The sequence below is a fragment of the Marmota marmota genome, unplaced genomic scaffold, assembly GCF_001458135.2.
Source record: "Marmota marmota marmota unplaced genomic scaffold, marMar, whole genome shotgun sequence".
In the NCBI taxonomy this organism is placed as follows: Eukaryota; Metazoa; Chordata; class Mammalia; order Rodentia; family Sciuridae; genus Marmota; species Marmota marmota.
The window spans coordinates 7,747,264-7,763,206 of record NW_025999944.1 but is presented as its reverse complement, the minus strand read 5'-3'; the positions used below and the strand labels follow the sequence as shown (position 1 = coordinate 7,763,206).

General features: G+C 52.8%; 1 protein-coding gene across 8 annotated transcripts in view; it reads left to right on the top strand.

Moving 5' to 3' along the window:
- Dmtn (dematin actin binding protein) overlaps window positions 1-14,860 on the top strand; it is a 28,187-nt gene extending 13,327 nt beyond the window's left edge. For 3 of the 8 annotated variants that reach the window (XM_048801621.1, XM_048801620.1, XM_048801626.1), the window contains exons 3-17: window positions 3-115; window positions 320-394; window positions 773-928; window positions 1,806-1,850; window positions 2,201-2,300; window positions 2,631-2,687; window positions 2,944-3,093; window positions 4,665-4,789; window positions 5,352-5,457; window positions 12,564-12,628; window positions 12,780-12,828; window positions 12,936-12,943; window positions 13,124-13,189; window positions 13,434-13,514; window positions 13,653-14,860. In XM_048801621.1, coding sequence (XP_048657578.1) covers window positions 3-115; window positions 320-394; window positions 773-928; window positions 1,806-1,850; window positions 2,201-2,300; window positions 2,631-2,687; window positions 2,944-3,093; window positions 4,665-4,789; window positions 5,352-5,457; window positions 12,564-12,628; window positions 12,780-12,828; window positions 12,936-12,943; window positions 13,124-13,189; window positions 13,434-13,514; window positions 13,653-13,766 — 1,310 coding nt within the window. In that variant the 3' untranslated portion in view covers window positions 13,767-14,860. The remainder of the gene's footprint in view (window positions 1-2; window positions 116-319; window positions 395-772; window positions 929-1,805; window positions 1,851-2,200; window positions 2,301-2,630; window positions 2,688-2,943; window positions 3,094-4,664; window positions 4,790-5,351; window positions 5,458-12,563; window positions 12,629-12,779; window positions 12,829-12,935; window positions 12,944-13,123; window positions 13,190-13,433; window positions 13,515-13,652) is intronic. The other 5 variants (XM_015499517.2, XM_048801622.1, XM_048801623.1 and 2 more) reach the window with 5 other exon arrangements.
- The last annotated feature ends 1,083 nt before the right edge of the window (window positions 14,861-15,943 follow it).

Sequence of the window (15,943 nt, the reverse complement as noted above, 5' to 3'; positions counted from 1 at the left end):
CCCGGGGGCCGGCGGCCTGCGACGCGCCCCCCTGTGCCTCTCCCCCGCGCACAGGCCGTCTGCGAGTGAGCGGCGGCGTGGCGAGGCTCCGGGCCGCATGGAACGGCTGCAGAAGGTGCGCGGGCTGCACCCGCCCGGGCAGGGGCGCACGGGCCGGGTGGGGGCGGGCTGCCCGCGAGGCCAGCTCGGGAGTCGAGGGTGCCACCTGGTGGCCGCCCGCCGCGCGGCACGCCGGGTCCCCAGAGGCCTAGGGCAGACCCGCGCCCCCGCCCTCGCACCCACGCACTTGCCCACTCGGCCGCCTTCTCGCTCTCCCCAGCAACCTCTTACCTCCCCCGGGAGCGTCAGCTCCTCCCGAGACTCGAGTGTGCCCGGCTCTCCCTCCAGCATCGTGGTGAGTACCCCTGTCGGGCACCAGCAGCCGCAGGCCGGGAGGAGGGAGGGCGGCACCCGCTTGGCTTCACTCACAGGCCCCCACTGCTGGTCCTGCCGGTGCCTGGCAGGTGGAGAGAAGCCAGAGAGCCAGGGAAGGTTCCCCACTGCCCCTGGCAGGGTCTAGCCTTGTTGCATTCAAAATGCTAGTCAAAGGACTATCCTGTCTTTTAAAACTATCTGTATCCCTAAACTTAAAACAATGAGCTATCAACTTGTGAGAGTGGCCATCTAAAATGGCTGCCCACTTTCTTGGCAACAAACTAAGCCCAGCCAGCAAGGGTGGTGCCCTAGGTGAGGCTTCCAGCACATCTGTTCCATTTACCCCATTTCACTTCAGGCCAAGATGGATAACCAGGTACTGGGCTACAAGGACCTGGCTGCCATCCCCAAGGACAAGGCCATCCTGGACATTGAGAGGCCTGACCTCATGATCTATGAGCCCCACTTTACCTATTCCCTCCTGGATCATGTGGAGCTTCCCAGAAGCCGAGAGGTGAGTGGGGTTAGGGACTGGCTCCCCAGCCCACTGGCTGGTGACTGGAATCCCTCTGGGTCGTCTTTCCTGGAAGCCAGACTTCACCCAAGGAGAAAGGGACTGTGCTTGGGAATCAGGTGGGAATCATGGAATCGACCTGAATGACCAACCAGCATTTGGCAGAGAGCAGGCAGAAGAGCTCAAGGTTAGGGTGGGGCCACATGTAGGGAGCTGGGGGGCCACATTTGAGCAGCGTCTCAAAGGGTGCGAGTAGGCAGCAAGAACAAAATGTGTAGAAAAAGCTTGGAGCTCTGAACTTAGAGGCTTGCAGTCCTAACTCAGGGCCCATTATGAGGTTGGGGCCTCTGTTTCCCCTCCTGTAACACACAGGTGACAGATAGCTCTGTTTGTCCACCCACAAGGTGCCTGAGGCAATACATGGGCAGGTACCTTGTCATTTGTATTTAAGAAAGGGACAGGGTCATGGCTGAGCAGTGAACTGGGGCCAAACTGTGGAGAGAGATTTAAATATCTGGCCAGGGAGCTCAGACTTCCTTCCTGGGTGCTTGATGGCATTGTCCCTGCCATTCCTTGTTAGGCTCTGAGGACAGGGCCTTAGCTGGTTGGCAGTTGGCCCTCAGAGCACCGAGCACACTGTTCCAAGATGGCGGGCTGCTTCGTGCTTCATACGGAAAGACTCAGGACTGGGTCCTGAGAACACTGGGAAGAAGGATGGAAAGCCCGAGCTTGGAAATGGCAAGGATCCCAGAGAGAAGAGAGTGGGCTAGGGAAGTGGGTGGAGTTGGGTGGAGGATGAAGAGGCCCCTTTGAGGTTCCAGGGATGAGGGTTGGATCCCACCCTTGTGACTCTGACCAGCCCCCTCTCCATTCACAGCGCTCTCTGTCGCCCAAATCCACATCCCCCCCACCATCCCCAGAGGTGAGTCTGTCCCACCCTGAAAGTTGCCCAGCTCTGCTCTGATGGGGCCCCAGCTCCCCTCCCCCCAGATATCCAGATTGAGCTCTGCCGAGTACAGGGGATGACAGACTCAGCAGATCCCAGCCCGACGCTGGCCAACTCTGTGCCCATCTGTCTGTCTGACCCAGGACTCGTGTAACACTCTCCCTGGGCAGATGGAGTCCTTGAATGCCCTTCCTCTGCCACAGCGTCGCTCTGGGGCTGGGATGTGGGCTGCCTGGGTAGGAAGAGGGAGAAAGATGAAGTGGTGTCCCTGTGGGCCCGAGGGGCTACGTGGGGGGACCTGGAAGCTGCACACTTCTGTTCTGCAGGTGTGGGCGGAGAGCCGGACCCCTGGCCTCATCTCTCAAGCTTCAGCCCCGAGAACCACGGGAACCCCCCGCACCAGCCTGCCCCACTTCCACCACCCTGGTAGGTGTGGTTGCCACACGGCTGCATCTTCTCCTTGTCACTCTCCTTCTTCTCAAACCCCTGTTCTCAATCCCCTGTTCTTAGGGATATGAGCTCACCACAGACCTGGCTGGACCCCAGGATATCAGGACTCAGGCAGAGCTACCATGACGGTGGGCCTGTCCTGTTTCCCTCCTCCCCAACCCCCCTGAGGGTCAGTCCAGGACCTCCAGTTCTGTCTGGGCTCTTGGTCCTGTCCCATTTGTCCCTTCCACTTGTCTCCACTCTCCAGCGTCTCCTGCCATCAGCACGTCTCCCTCCCTTCTCATCTGCTCTTGTTCCTTGTCACAGAGACCACCCGCCCGGACTCCAACATCTACAAGAAACCACCCATCTACAAGCAGAGAGGTGAGGGTCCCCCAACTTCCCAGGGTCCCCCTTCCTGCCACATGCCGGGGGGCCGTGGCGTGTGCCGAGGGGTGCCTGGGAGGGGACAGGAGATTAACCCTTCATGACATCATGTGATATTTGTCCTGTGCTCCTGGCAATCCATTGCTTCTATATCCAGGAGCTCACAGGTGTGAGGGGAGAGGTGCGGGAGCTGGGGGCACACTGGCCAGGTGGGGTGGGCTGTGTGGGTGCCAACTCTGGCCTCTGTCTGCAGAGTCCATGGGAGGCAGCCCTCAGAGCAAGCACCTCATCGAGGACATCATCGAGTCGTCCAAGTTCCCCGCAGCCCAGCCCCCTGACCCCAACCAGCCGGCCAAGATCGAAACCGACTACTGGCCATGCCCACCGTCGCTGGCTGTTGTGGGTAGGAAAAGCTGGGAGAGGGGAGGCTGGGACCCCTCCTCACTACTCCACCTTGGTCCCTATTAAAGGGCCGTGAACCCAGTTCCACCCCACCCCACCCCATGCCCTGTGGCTTTTAGACCTACATGAACTGTCCCCACCCCACTGAGCACCTGCCCCTGCTCCCCTGTGGCACTACAGTTAGTCATTCCTCCCAGTTCCCTTCATTGATCTGGTCACTCAATAGACATTTCTTAAACTTCTGCTGTGACCCAGGCCCTGTAATAGGACTCTGGAAGAGAGAAACAAAGGAGAGGACTTGTTTCCAGGAATTTAAGCCATGTTTTTTTCCAATCCCTGTTTTCTTTCATACCAGGGATTGAACCCAGAGGTGCTTAGCCACGGAGCCGCATCCCAGCCCTTTTTATGTTTTACTTAGAGACAGGTCTCGCTGAGTTGCTTAGGGCCTTGCTAAGTTGCGGAGGCTGGCTTTGAACTCGAAATCCTCCTGCCTCAGCCTCCCAAGGTGCTGGGATTAGAGGCGTGCACCACAGCACCCAGCCCCATGTGTCTGTTTTCTACCCAGCTTCACAGCAAGGGGAGGAAATGTTACTCTTACTTTGAATTTTTTTTTTTTTTAAAGTAGGGATTGAACCCAGGGGTGCTCTACTACTGAACTACATTTCCAGCCCTTTTTATTTATTTTTCTTTTGAGATAGGGACTCTCTAAGTTGTTGAAGGACTGCTAAGTTGCTAAGACTAGCCTCAAACTTGTGATCCTCCTGCCTCAGCCTCTCAAGTTGCTGAGATTACAGGCATGTGTCACTGTGCCCAGCTTTATTTTTATTTTTATTTTTTTTAGTTATTATTACTATTTTTGGTGCTGGGGATAGACTTTGTGTATACCAAACACATGCTCTACCTCTGAGCTACACCCCAGCCTCTATTTAATTAAATTAATTACTTTATTAATTTATTAATTTTTATTTATTGTGGTCCTGGGGATTGAACCCAAGGCCTCATGCATACTTGACAAGTGCTCTACCACAGAGCCACCTCCCAGCCCCTTTATTTTATTTTTTGGGGGTAACAGGGATTGAACTCAGGAGCATCCAACCACTGAGCCACATCCCCAGCCCTATTTTGTATTTTATTTTAGAGACAGGGTCTCACTGAGTTGCTTAGTGCCTTGCTTTTTCTGAGGCTGGCTTTGAACTCACAATCCTCCTGCCTCAGCTTCCCCAGCTTCTGGGATAACAGGCATGTGCCACCGCACCCAGCTCTCCCTTTATTTTATTTTTTTAAAGGACTTATAGTTCTGGGCTTGGTGACACAAGCTATAGTCCTACCTACTCCAGGGGCTGAGGAGGGAGGATTACTTGAGCTCATGAGTTTGAAGCCAATCTGGACAATGTGGCAATACTCCCATCTCAAAAAAAAATTTTTTTTTCTTTCAAATTAAAAAAATTTAAATAAAAATAAAAAAGAATTTGTAGCTCATCAAGAGCCATCCCAGTGCCATGTGCAGCGCCAGCCTCTGAGACACGCTTGTTGACCCCTGGCTGATTGGCTGCGCTGCCTCTTGTCTCCTAGAGACCGAGTGGAGGAAGCGGAAGGCATCTCGCAGGGGGGCAGAGGAAGAGGAGGAGGAGGAAGATGACGACTCTGGGGAGGAGATGAAGGCGCTCAGGGAACGTCAGAAAGAGGAGCTCAGTAAGGTAGCATCTCGTGCCCCCTTGTCTTCTGGGGGACCGGCGTTCTGGTCCTGTAGCTAGTCCACAGGGTTCATGGCAGAAGAGCATCCTTGTTGAACCAGTGAGAAATCCCTCTTCTTCCCGGGATTCCAAGTGCTGCTTTTGAAGGGACATCGGGACTTCTAGCTGCTTTGGGGGGATGTTAAAGCACCGAGGAGGGTGGGCCCATGGCACCAGGCTCAGCAGGACAAGCAGGTCAGGGGAAGAGAAAGGAGAGATGGGCGACTGGCCCAGGGAAGGGGAGAGAGTTGGGAGCCATGGAAAGGCTACCACCCATGATATGGGCTTGGGCTTTGGCCATGGTAACATGGGACAGGGAAGTCACTGCAGCAGAGTTCACCTGAGTGCTTTGAAGAACCTAATGTGGCTGTGGGGAAAGAACAAGGGCGTCCCTGGGCCCCAGGGCACAACCCAGCCACCTGGGAAAACCCTTCCTCCTCCTTCCTGCAGTTCCCAACTCTGGGCCTTGCAGAGGTGAGAGATGAGTACCTGTGTCTCAGCCTCATCTTCCACTTTCTTTCTTCAGGTTACTTCCAACTTGGGAAAGCTGATCTTGAAAGAAGAGATGGAAAAGTCATTGCCTATCCGGAGGAAAACCCGCTCCCTGCCCGACCGGACACCCTTCCATACCTGTGAGTGCTGTAAAGGGGTTCAGAATCACTTGGCCAGACCCGGGCTGCACTGCAGTTGTCTGTTGAGTTGTGAGACACAGAAGGTGCGGGACCTGGTGTGGGTCAGCAGGTTTTGTTTAATTTAACCAACACTAACCCAGGGTCTGCCACGCCCTGGGTACCGGGATATCACAAGTGAAAAAGTCCAGTCTCATCCTCTGGGAGCTTATGGTCAATGGGGAACTGACATGGAACCTGGGGTTCTGGCACATGTGGCAGGTGTTGGGACAGAGGGCGCAGTTGGTGTTTTGCGAGGACAGTGACAGGGCCTGGTGGCTAACCTGTGTCTTAAAGAGTGAGACAGTGAGACAGACAAATGAGTGAGGAAGACCGTCATCACAGACATTGGGAACAGTGCAGAGGCATAGGAAGGGACATGAAGCCTCCTGGCCTGCTCAAAGAACTGCCAGGAGCCAGGATTGCAGAGCACAGAGGAGCACGCAGTGAGGCCAAGAGACTGGTGAACCGGGGCCTTGAGTGCTGGGCTTTTGGTGACCCCAGGTTTGCCTGGACTTCCCTAGAGCATGGTGACGATAGAGAGGAGAGACCTGGGGACCCCAAAATGAGAACTGCCAGGCCTCCTCACAAAGGCTAATCTAAAAGCCACATAGCATTACTTCTGTTGGCCAAAGCAGGTCATGAAGCAGCTAGACATAAGGAGGGGAGATAAGCTCTGCCTCTTGATGCAGGGAACTTAGGGTCGTGTTGCAAAAGGCAAGCAGGATAGGCATTGATAGTCCCAGCCATCTTTACAAATGATCTGTCACACTCTCCAGTCATCTGAGTGTGTTAGTCAGCTTTCCATCACTCTAGCAAAATTCTTGAGGCAGCTAACTTTATAAATAAAAAAGGTTTGTTTAGTTCATAGTTCTAGAGGTTTCGGGGCTCACATCTTGCTTGCAGAGTACTGAGGTGGCACAGGGTTCACATGACAAGAGACAGCAGGTGCAGGTGTGCGTCTGTGTGTCTGTCTGGTTTCTCCCCCTCTTCTTATAAAACCATCAGGATTCAATCATGGGGGTTCTATCCTGATGACTTATCTAATCCTGATCACTTTCCAAAGATGCCACCTCTGCACATCATAGCTGGATTAAGTCTTCGTCTAGTAGCACCTCACAATGAGGATTAGATTGCACCACAGCTTTGGGGGACACACTCAGACTGTACCCAAACCATAGTAGTAGGAGCAGCTGTAGATCTGCATGGGCCCAGGAAGGGGGGACGGATCTGAGGAGTACCTAGGAGGTGGAATGCCCTGCCGGGAATTTGGTGGCCCGAAGGATGTGGGGTGGGGAGGGAGGAGTAGGGCCTTGTCTTAAGTCCTGGGTGACAGACTCAGAACTGAGATGACAAGAGGTAGGTTCCAGGGAGAGGAATGGCCTGGTTTCAGGAGGGTTGGGTTTGAAATGTCCTGAAGAGCGTGTAAGCAGGGACCAAGTTCGGCTGCGCTGGGAGCGTGAGAGCCTTCAGCTTGGAGGTGGTAGTGAATCGGTGAGAGGATAAGGCTGTGGGTAGAGGAGGGAAGGACAGGGCGCTCAGGCTTTGCCCTGGGGGACACCTCAGTTAGGATCCAGTGGGAGGGCTGGTTGAGAGCAGCATGGGAAGGGCACGGTGCCTTGGAATGTGGGAGGCTGGCCTCCCAGAGGGCCCCTCCTCTGAGGCGTGAGGACAGCTGTGGGGACAGGCCAGCTCAGGACTTGAGGTTGTCTGCTGTGCTTCTGTGTGAGGTGAGGGGATCAGGGACTGGTGCAAGGTTTTACCTTGATGGCTGGGTTTCTTTTTTTTGGGGGGGGGGTGGTACTGGGGATTGAACCCACGGGTGCTTAACCACTGAGCCACATCCTCAGCCCTATTTTGTATTTTATTTAGAGTCAGGGTCTCACTGAGTTGCTAAGTGCCTCGCTGTTGCTGAGGCTGGCTTTGAACTTTCGATCCTCCTGCCTCAGCCTCCCGAGCCACTGGGATTACAGGTGTGTGCCAGTGCTCGTGGCTTACCTCGATAGTTCTGCTGATCCACAGTATGGGATTCTTCCTCCATGGCTGGCAGCAGGAGGGCAGAGGTTGGGTTGATTCAAGATTAGTGTGTGTAAGGCAGGTGCTGAGGGCCAGGGAGGCCAGCACACTGCTGCAGAGGTGCCTGACCACAGGGAGAAGCTGAGAAGGCACTGGCTGTGGGCATGTAAGAAACTGGAGTTCTCTAGGAGATGGAGGAGCCAGGGTGGTGGGGTGGGACTGAGCGGGAGCTACAAACAAAGACGACTGCGGCCACCAAGTGGGTGTCTGACAGCTTCGAGGTACAGCTATGGTGACTGACAACAGGCTCTGGGGTGTGACCCTTTGTTTTTCTGTCACTGGAGATGGAACCCAGGGGTGCTTTACCACTGAGCCACATCCCCAGCCCTTTTTATAAAAGAGACAGAGTCTTGCTGAGTTGTTTAGGGCCTCACTAGGTTGCTGTGGCTGGCCTTGAACTTGCAATCCTCCTGCCTCATTCTCTCCAGTTGCTGGGATTCTGGGTGGTGTGTACTACCCGCTTGGCAGTTCTTCTGATGAACAGAGGGAGAAGCCCCTGGGACTGGGAATTGAAGGACCTATAGAGTGACACGTGGCTAGGATGTGGAGAGTGCCCAGGATGCAGCACAGGGTGAGAAGTTCCAAAAGGCATCTTAGAAAACATGCACTCAGTAGTCAAGGGCTGGAGAAAGGGGTAGACAGAAGGATGCTCCAGGTTGGATTCACCCTCAGTGTTCTACCAGGTTCTTCTGCTCAGCCAAAAAAGAGCCTGTGACTTCCTTTTGGGCTTTGTGAAGTCGAATAGCCAACTACTACCTGAACGCCACTTTCAGCATGGACTTATGCATGATCCATGGTCATGGGATTCTGTAGGTTACTGTCGTATTTGATCACCCTTAACAGTTCTGAAGCATGACAGGCATGCCTTTCTGACTAATGGTAGCCTCGGAACTGTCAGTATCAAACATAAGTAAGGAGCCCAGCACAGTGGCACATGATTGTAATCCCAGCTACTCAGGAGGCTGAGACAGAAGGATCACAAGTTTGAGGCCAGTCTTGGCAATTTAGCGAAACTCTAAGCAACTTAATGTCTCAAAAAAAAAAAAAAAAAAAGAGTAGGGATGTGGATCACTGGTAGAGCTTCCCTGGGTTAGTTCCCCTGTAACAAACAAAAAAACAAACAAGCACAAAATATCGGTAAGCACCTAGAAGTGATTTGCAGTGAAAAATCTTCCTATGTGTTTGGCAGGTTGAGATGGCATCAGTTGGTCATGGTATAAATGTGTACTTACTGCAAGAGTGCACAGCGTTTCAGTAATGAATGGTGATTGCAAAAGCTGATGATTTCCCATACTGGTTGAGTATTTCTTATCTTAAATGCTTGGGACTAGAAGTGTTTCAAATTTTGGAGATTCCCACCCCTTCAGATTTGGGAGTATTTGTATAAACTTTACTAGCTCAACATTCCTGATCCTAAAATCTGAAATCAGAAATGATGCTACGAAATCCAAAACCTTGTAAGCATGATGTCAGCAAAATTTTGAAGAACTTAAAAAAAATAATAATCACAGTATTTCTATTCCCTTGTCAAGATTTGCTTAGAAATGGGCATTCGAGTTTATTCTGGTCAACACAAAGTGAGGGGGAGTTTGTCTTGGAAAAAAGTGTGACCACTCTCACAGAAAAGGTACAAAGAGAAACTAGTTCTTCTTCTTCTGGAGATGTCATGCCTGGATGTGGTACCTAAAACTGTTTTTGAAGAATTTCAAAATTTTAAAGAATTTCAAAATTTCAGATTAGGGATGCTAAACTTGTCCAAAAAGAATCCTTAGGTTCCCCCTGGGTGTGTTGGTGCAGGTCTGTAATCCCAGCATCTCAGGAGGCTGAGGCGGAGGGTCACAAGTTCAAGGTCAACCTTGGCAACATAGGGAGACCCTGTCTCAAAATAAAAAATAAAAAGGGCTTGGGATAGCTCAGTGGTAGATTGCCCCTGGGTTCAATCCCCAGTAGCAAAAATAAGTAAATTAATAAATAAAATAAAAGAATGTTTTTAGGAAGATAGCTTCTTACAGTTTCAAATCTACCGAGGCTGAACAAATTTATGCATGTATATGTATTTGTTTATTTATTTATTAAGCATGGGAAGAGACTTTACTCAGGACCCTCATAATAGATATCAAGACCTTTGCAAAGGGATCTTGGAGTGGAGGAGAGTGACTGGGTTTAACTCTAAATGCAGTGTAAGCAAGCAGGAGCTTACAGCAAGGAGCATGGTGTGTGTGTGTGGTGGTGGGGGGCAGGGTGTCAGTGGCTAGAAAATGACTAAAAGGAAGATCAGGGCGAAGGGAATTCTGGCTAATTTGACCATACAGGATTCTTTTTAGAGACAGAATAGGGTGACCAGACATCACCCAGGGAAGGTAGCAGGTGAGGAGCCTGACCAGAAGTGGAGGATAAACAGGCATTGGGGAAGCCTGTGTTCTTGCTAAACTGACTGAGCAGGATTCTTTGATAGCCCTGGATTTTACAGGAAAATGCATCCACCAGCCAGGTGTGGTGGCGCACACCTGTAATTCCAATGGCTTACAGGGCTGAGGCAGGAGGATCTTGAGTTCAAAGCCAGCCTCATCAATTTAGTAATGCTCTAAGCAACTCAATGAGACCCTGTCTCTAACATAAAAGTACAAAAAAAGGTGGAGGGCACTGGGGATGTGGCTCAGTGGTTGAGTGCCCCTGGGTTCAATCCCTGGTACAGAGAGAGAAGGAGGGAGGAAGAAAATGCACCAACAGGCATAAGAGAGGGTTCTGCAGTCTGGCAGAAGTTTGGCCAAGCTGAGAGAGACTCTCTCTCTCTCTCTCTCTCTCTCTCTCTCCCCCTCCCTCTCTCCCTCTCTCCCTCTCTCTCTTTCAACATTTTGATAGTTGTCAATGGACTTTATTTATTTGTGGTGCTGAGGATTGAATCCAGTGCCTCACACATGCTAGGCAAGCGCTCTACCTCTGAGCCACAACCCCAGCCCCGGTTTCCCATCTTGTTCAAGAAAAGAGACATTCTTCTCTCCTTTGAACAATATAAATCCATGTTCTCATTTGGTTGCCTTCGATTTCCTAGGAACCAGTCGAATCATCTGTTGGGACTGAGGAATAAAGAATAGTTGCTGGATGGTGCTAACAGCCAGGGATTTAATGAGAATGAATTTCTGTGCAAATAAATAAAAAATGGATTATTCCTGTGGTGGGAAACCCAGTGTCTGAGTCCAGAGGGAAGCCAGCTGAGATTTCTCAAAGTTGGTTTTGAGGATAATGATGATCCAACAGATATTCTGGTTTGCAGCTTGAGTGTCTCTGGGGATGGCATCCAATGTTCTGATTAACCTTCTGAGTGACCCAGAGCCAGCAGCTTTTCTTCCTTTATAATCCCCAGCCACAAACCTTCTCAGTAGGAGGAGTGAAGTTTTGCAGTACTAGTTATCTGCTAGGAAGAATCCGGTCTCCCAGGATTTTCTTCTGCCTGTATTTTAGAATTTCCAAAGTCTGCTTAATTTCAGGAATCTGACCTTTTAGCCTCTTTTTCTTTTAAGCAAGTTTGAGTTCCGTAAATGTATACATTAGGTACTGTTCACCGGCTTCTTCCGTACTATATGTGCAGTCTGCTCCTCAGGCTGTTTCAGGAAGGAATCTCCGTCTTCCACAAACATGGCCTCAGGAATCCCCAGGTGGAGGCACAGCCTGTTCCCTGCAGCCACTTCTCCTATGCCAACCAGAGGCTAAACAAATTTAAGCAAAAATACCTGTCAAAACAACTCCTATAGAGCCTGTATGTATACTGTGTGCAATATAGGTAGCATATAAACTGCACAGAGCCTGCGGTGGTGCATGCCTAGCTGATTTGGGAGGCTGAGGCAGGAGAATTTGCAAGTTTGAGGCCAGTCTCAGCAATTTAGCAAGGACCTAAGCAACTTAGCTAGACCCAGTCTCAGAATAAAAAACAGAAAGGGATGGGAATGTGGCTCAGTGGTTAAGTGCCCCTGGGTTCTATCCCTAGTACCAAAACCAACCAACCGAACAAAAAACAACTGCTATAGAATGCCAGCTATTTCCAGTAATTGGGGATGAAGGAGCACATTTGGGGAGGTGGGGCTGGGGCTGGAATCCAAGGTCTCACTCATGATAGGCAACTGCTCTACCACTGAGCTATACCTCCAGCCCAGTGAAGGAGCTTTGAGATCCATTCAAGCTAAGAATCTTAGTTATGAAGTTCTTTCTAGCAAAGAACGTTACTGAAATCAATTTTCTAGGATTGTTATCCACAGTGCTTGGTTTCGAGGTCTTATGAAATGTGTAAGTTGCTAGGGACATCCAGTAACAGAAATGTGAAGTAGGCTGGCTGCTGGTGTGACCTCCAGCCGACTGTGCCCAAATGTTGATGGCTTCTATATTATAACATCGGATGTTCAAAATTTGATTGCTGGTTGGGTGTGGTGGCACATGCCTGTAATTCTTGTGAGTCTGGAGGCTGAGGCAGGAGGATCACAAGTTCAAGGGCAGCCTCAGTAACTTAGCAAGATCCTGTCTCAAAATAAACAATAAATATGTTTGGGGTTGTAGCTCAATGGTAGGACAACCCTGGGTTCAATCCCCAGTACCACAAAATAATTTTTTTTTTGTTTGGTTTAGTAACAGTGTTAGTTAAATTATAATAATAATTCAATTATTTTGGTTAGACTTAGGTTTATTTGTATATCCTAGAAGCCTGTTTCATGACAGCAAGCCTCTACTTTGGCTCTGGATTTTCACACTTAGACTTTTGGTCCAGTTGGGCATTTGGTGTGCTTTTAGTTAGAGAGGAGGGAGGGGGCAATCTAGATAGATCACGAACCCCAGCACTGTGTCGCTTGCTGAAGTCCACGGGTAGCAACTGGGAGCCAGCCAGAGCGCACTGGGATCCCCGACTTCCCCTGTCTCTGCCCAGCACTGGCGGGGGAGGCCAGCAGGGCAGCCTTCTAGGGAAAGACTATCAGGTCCGAGGGACTGAGCCTCTTGCTCTCTTCCAGCCTTGCATCCAGGAACGTCTAAGTCGTCTTCTCTCCCCTCCTATGGCAGGACCACCCTGAGCAGGGTAAGGCCTCAGGGTCGCAGGCTGGTGGGAGAGGCTGCATGCAGGGTGCTTCTGGGGGACTGAGCGCGGGGGAACGGGGAGGCCTTCAGAGTGAAGGGGACCAGTGCGGAGCATCCTCAGCTTCCTCTGATCCGTCTGTGTCCTCTCCTAGCTACAGTCCACAGACTTCAGCCCTTCAGGAAGTGAGGCTGGAAGCCCAGGTGAGAAGGGGGAAGGGGCAGCCTGCGGGTGGGGGTCTGCATGAGGTGGCGGCTGCTGAGCTGCCCTACCTGGGCTGGCCTCTGAACAACACTCTTGTCTCCCACAGGCCTGCAGGTGAGTGCCCCCTGGAGGGGAACAGGCGGAGCGCCAGGAGCCAGGGCCGGGCACCTGGCAGTGTGGGGGAAGGGGGGTGTGGGGCCAAGGAGTGAGCTGGAGGAGACCGAAGAGGCCCAGGGTAAGGCTGGGAAGGTCTCCCTGCCCCACTCTGGCTCACTGCGGCTTTGGTCTCCCCAGAACGGAGAGGGCCAGAGGGGGAGGATGGACCGGGGGAACTCCCTGCCCTGTGTGCTGGAGCAGAAGGTGAGGGCAGGGGACCTGACCGCCACAGCGGGGTGGGCAGTGGGGGGGTGAAGCCAGGCAAGTTGGATGCGCTTGGGGTCCTCCTGGAGATGGTCCGGGCAGCAGCAGGGGAGCCGTGGGAGGTGGATGGCGAAGGGGCATGAACCTCAGTGGCCTCTGCAGGTGGACAGGGGGCCTGGGGAAGAGAGGGGGAAACATGGACAGGAGCTTCTCTGAGCCTCAGATGCCCTCCCTGCCCCCTCAGATCTATCCCTATGAAATGCTGGTGGTGACCAACAAGGGGCGAACCAAGCTGCCTCCAGGTGTAGATCGGATGAGGCTTGAGGTAGGCAGGGGAGGCCCTGGGGGCGTGGGGCTACCAGTGGGGCTCCTCTCTGGTGGGGAGAAGACCTGGGCCTCTATTTGTGTCCCCTTAGTCCTTGGCACAGCCCCCACCCTGAGCTGCCTGTGTGTCCCCTCGCAGAGGCATCTGTCCGCGGAGGACTTCTCGAGGGTCTTTGCCATGTCTCCTGAGGAGTTCAGCAAGCTGGCCCTGTGGAAGCGGAATGAGCTCAAGAAGAAGGCCTCCCTCTTCTGACTGCCTGCCCACCGTCTCCACGACCAGCCCCTCTCCTATGCTGCTTCAGGGCCCTGGAGCTGGGGCCACTTGACCCCGAAGCGTCCTCTTCCCCTGGTGGGCTAGGAGCAGTGGGAGGCGGGGCACAAGCAGAGTGGGTTCCATTCCTCAGGGCGAGGGGGTGCCCGGGCCTCTGCAGTCCCAGAGCCGTGAGGCATGGACTTCCTTCCCCACAATGGGCCGGGGCCTCCTTCTCTTGTCCCTGGTCCGCACTGCCCAGCCAAGCCCAGCACATACAGAGTTAAAGTTTGCACCCTCTCCCTGCCTGTCACCCCACACGAAGGTCCCCAGAATCAGGTGAGGAGAAATGAAGGGTGTGCTAAGTGGTTAGACTATCACCTGTCCTGCACAGTAGGTGGGATGAGGCCAGGTAGGGACAGCTCTGGGACCCTGTGTCCGCCTGCCCAAGCACTCCATTCCCTTCTGACAGCTCCCTGCGCCTGGGCCTCCTGCTTCTCTGACTGGCAGGAGCAGGCTCCAGCGGGGCCTCCCGCAGGGTGGTCTGCCTACCCTCCAGCTTGCCCTGTCTTCTATTGTGACCCCCAAGCTTTGAAGCCTCCTACTCGAGCCCCATGGGCATCTGGCATCCACTGAATGTGTGGAAAAGCCCTGGCTTAGAGTGGAGATGCCGCCTATACAATGCCTGGCCTGCCACCAGCCTTGGGGAAGCCAGCCAGGGTGCCTTCTAGCACCTGCCCAGGGACCAGAGGAGCCCAGGCCTTGAGCCTCCCAGGAGGCAGGCTCAGTCCGTCTCTGAGAGTCCTGGCTCCCAGGCCCCGCCCATACCCATGCACCCCCCACCATGCTCTCTACAGAATGTAATTTATTGGGGCACCCCTGCTGCTTTCCTCACCCGACTCCCTGCCCTGCCCAGTCACGTGCCCAGCTTTCCTCCTCTCCAGATACGTATGTGTATATAATTATATATATATATTTTTGCCCAGGTCTGGGTTTTGTTCCTGCCCAGACCCTGGCATTCCCTTTCCATGTGTGTGTGATCATGCTGGGAGGGGGGGACTGTGCTTGGAATTAAAAGGTTGCATTGGGTCCCTAAATCTGTTCGTTCTCTGTGAGCCACCAGCCCTGGGTGAGAGGGACAGAAGCCGTGGGAGGGAGGGTTCACATGGGATCATATAAGAGTTGCAGTGGGTGCAGAGATGGTACCCACACTACCCTGCCTGAGCCCCAGGCCCCAGAAGCAGGGGCTAGGTCTAAGCATCTGCCTCCTCTCCGTTAGGGGCTCTGTGATGGTGGCAGGGAGGTGGCAGGAGGGAGACAGAAGCCTTAGTGTTTAGGGCTGGAGGGAACTTGAAAGGAAGCTTGAGATGACCACCTGTGTCTTCCTCCAGGACCCTGAGTGCTCACCTTGGTGGTCAGGCTCATCAGCATCAGACCTGATTGCATCTCCCTGGGGGGGGGGGACAGTGGGGGAGGGGAAAGGCGTGTGAGGGTGTGGTGAGCTGAATGTCAGGGATCAGGCAGGGCAAACAGGAAGCAGCGAGGGACAAGTGAGGCCATGGGAGGAGGCCGGTGATTGGCCGTGGTTGATTGGGCAAAGCCTCCCAAGGGACACAGACGTGGCACGGCATGGCTGAGGGGTCAGATTTGGTCAGAACATCAGAAGGAAGACTTTAGGTGTGTGTGTTGAAGGGGGTCAGGACACGCCTCCCCTGACTGGACATGCTACATGTGAGTGGGGGAAAGGTGGCTGGAGAGATGTCGCAAGTCGGACACCTCTAAGACGGGAGCTGGGCTTGACCCAAGGCCCCCAGATGAGTCTCTAGACCCTTTGGTTAAAACAAAAGCAAAGTAGGTAAGAATCACTCAAACTTGAATGATTATTTTCAATTCTAATTCTGTTGCATCCACAATATTGTTTTATCCTTTCAACGAACCAGTGAAGCTAACAGCAAAATGGGAAAATCGTAGGATAGAATTCATCTGAAGCCCGAAGCCACATGTAACCAATGAGTGGACGAAGGGGACAAATCTCCTAGTTTTCTGACTTTGATTCCTGTCCTGGGAATGGAGCCACTGAGCCACATCCCCAGCCCCCAGTTTCCTGACTTCCAATGCAGGTCTCTCCCTCTAAGGAGCAGTAGCACAGGGCAGGCAAGGGGGTGCAGGGACAGACACGT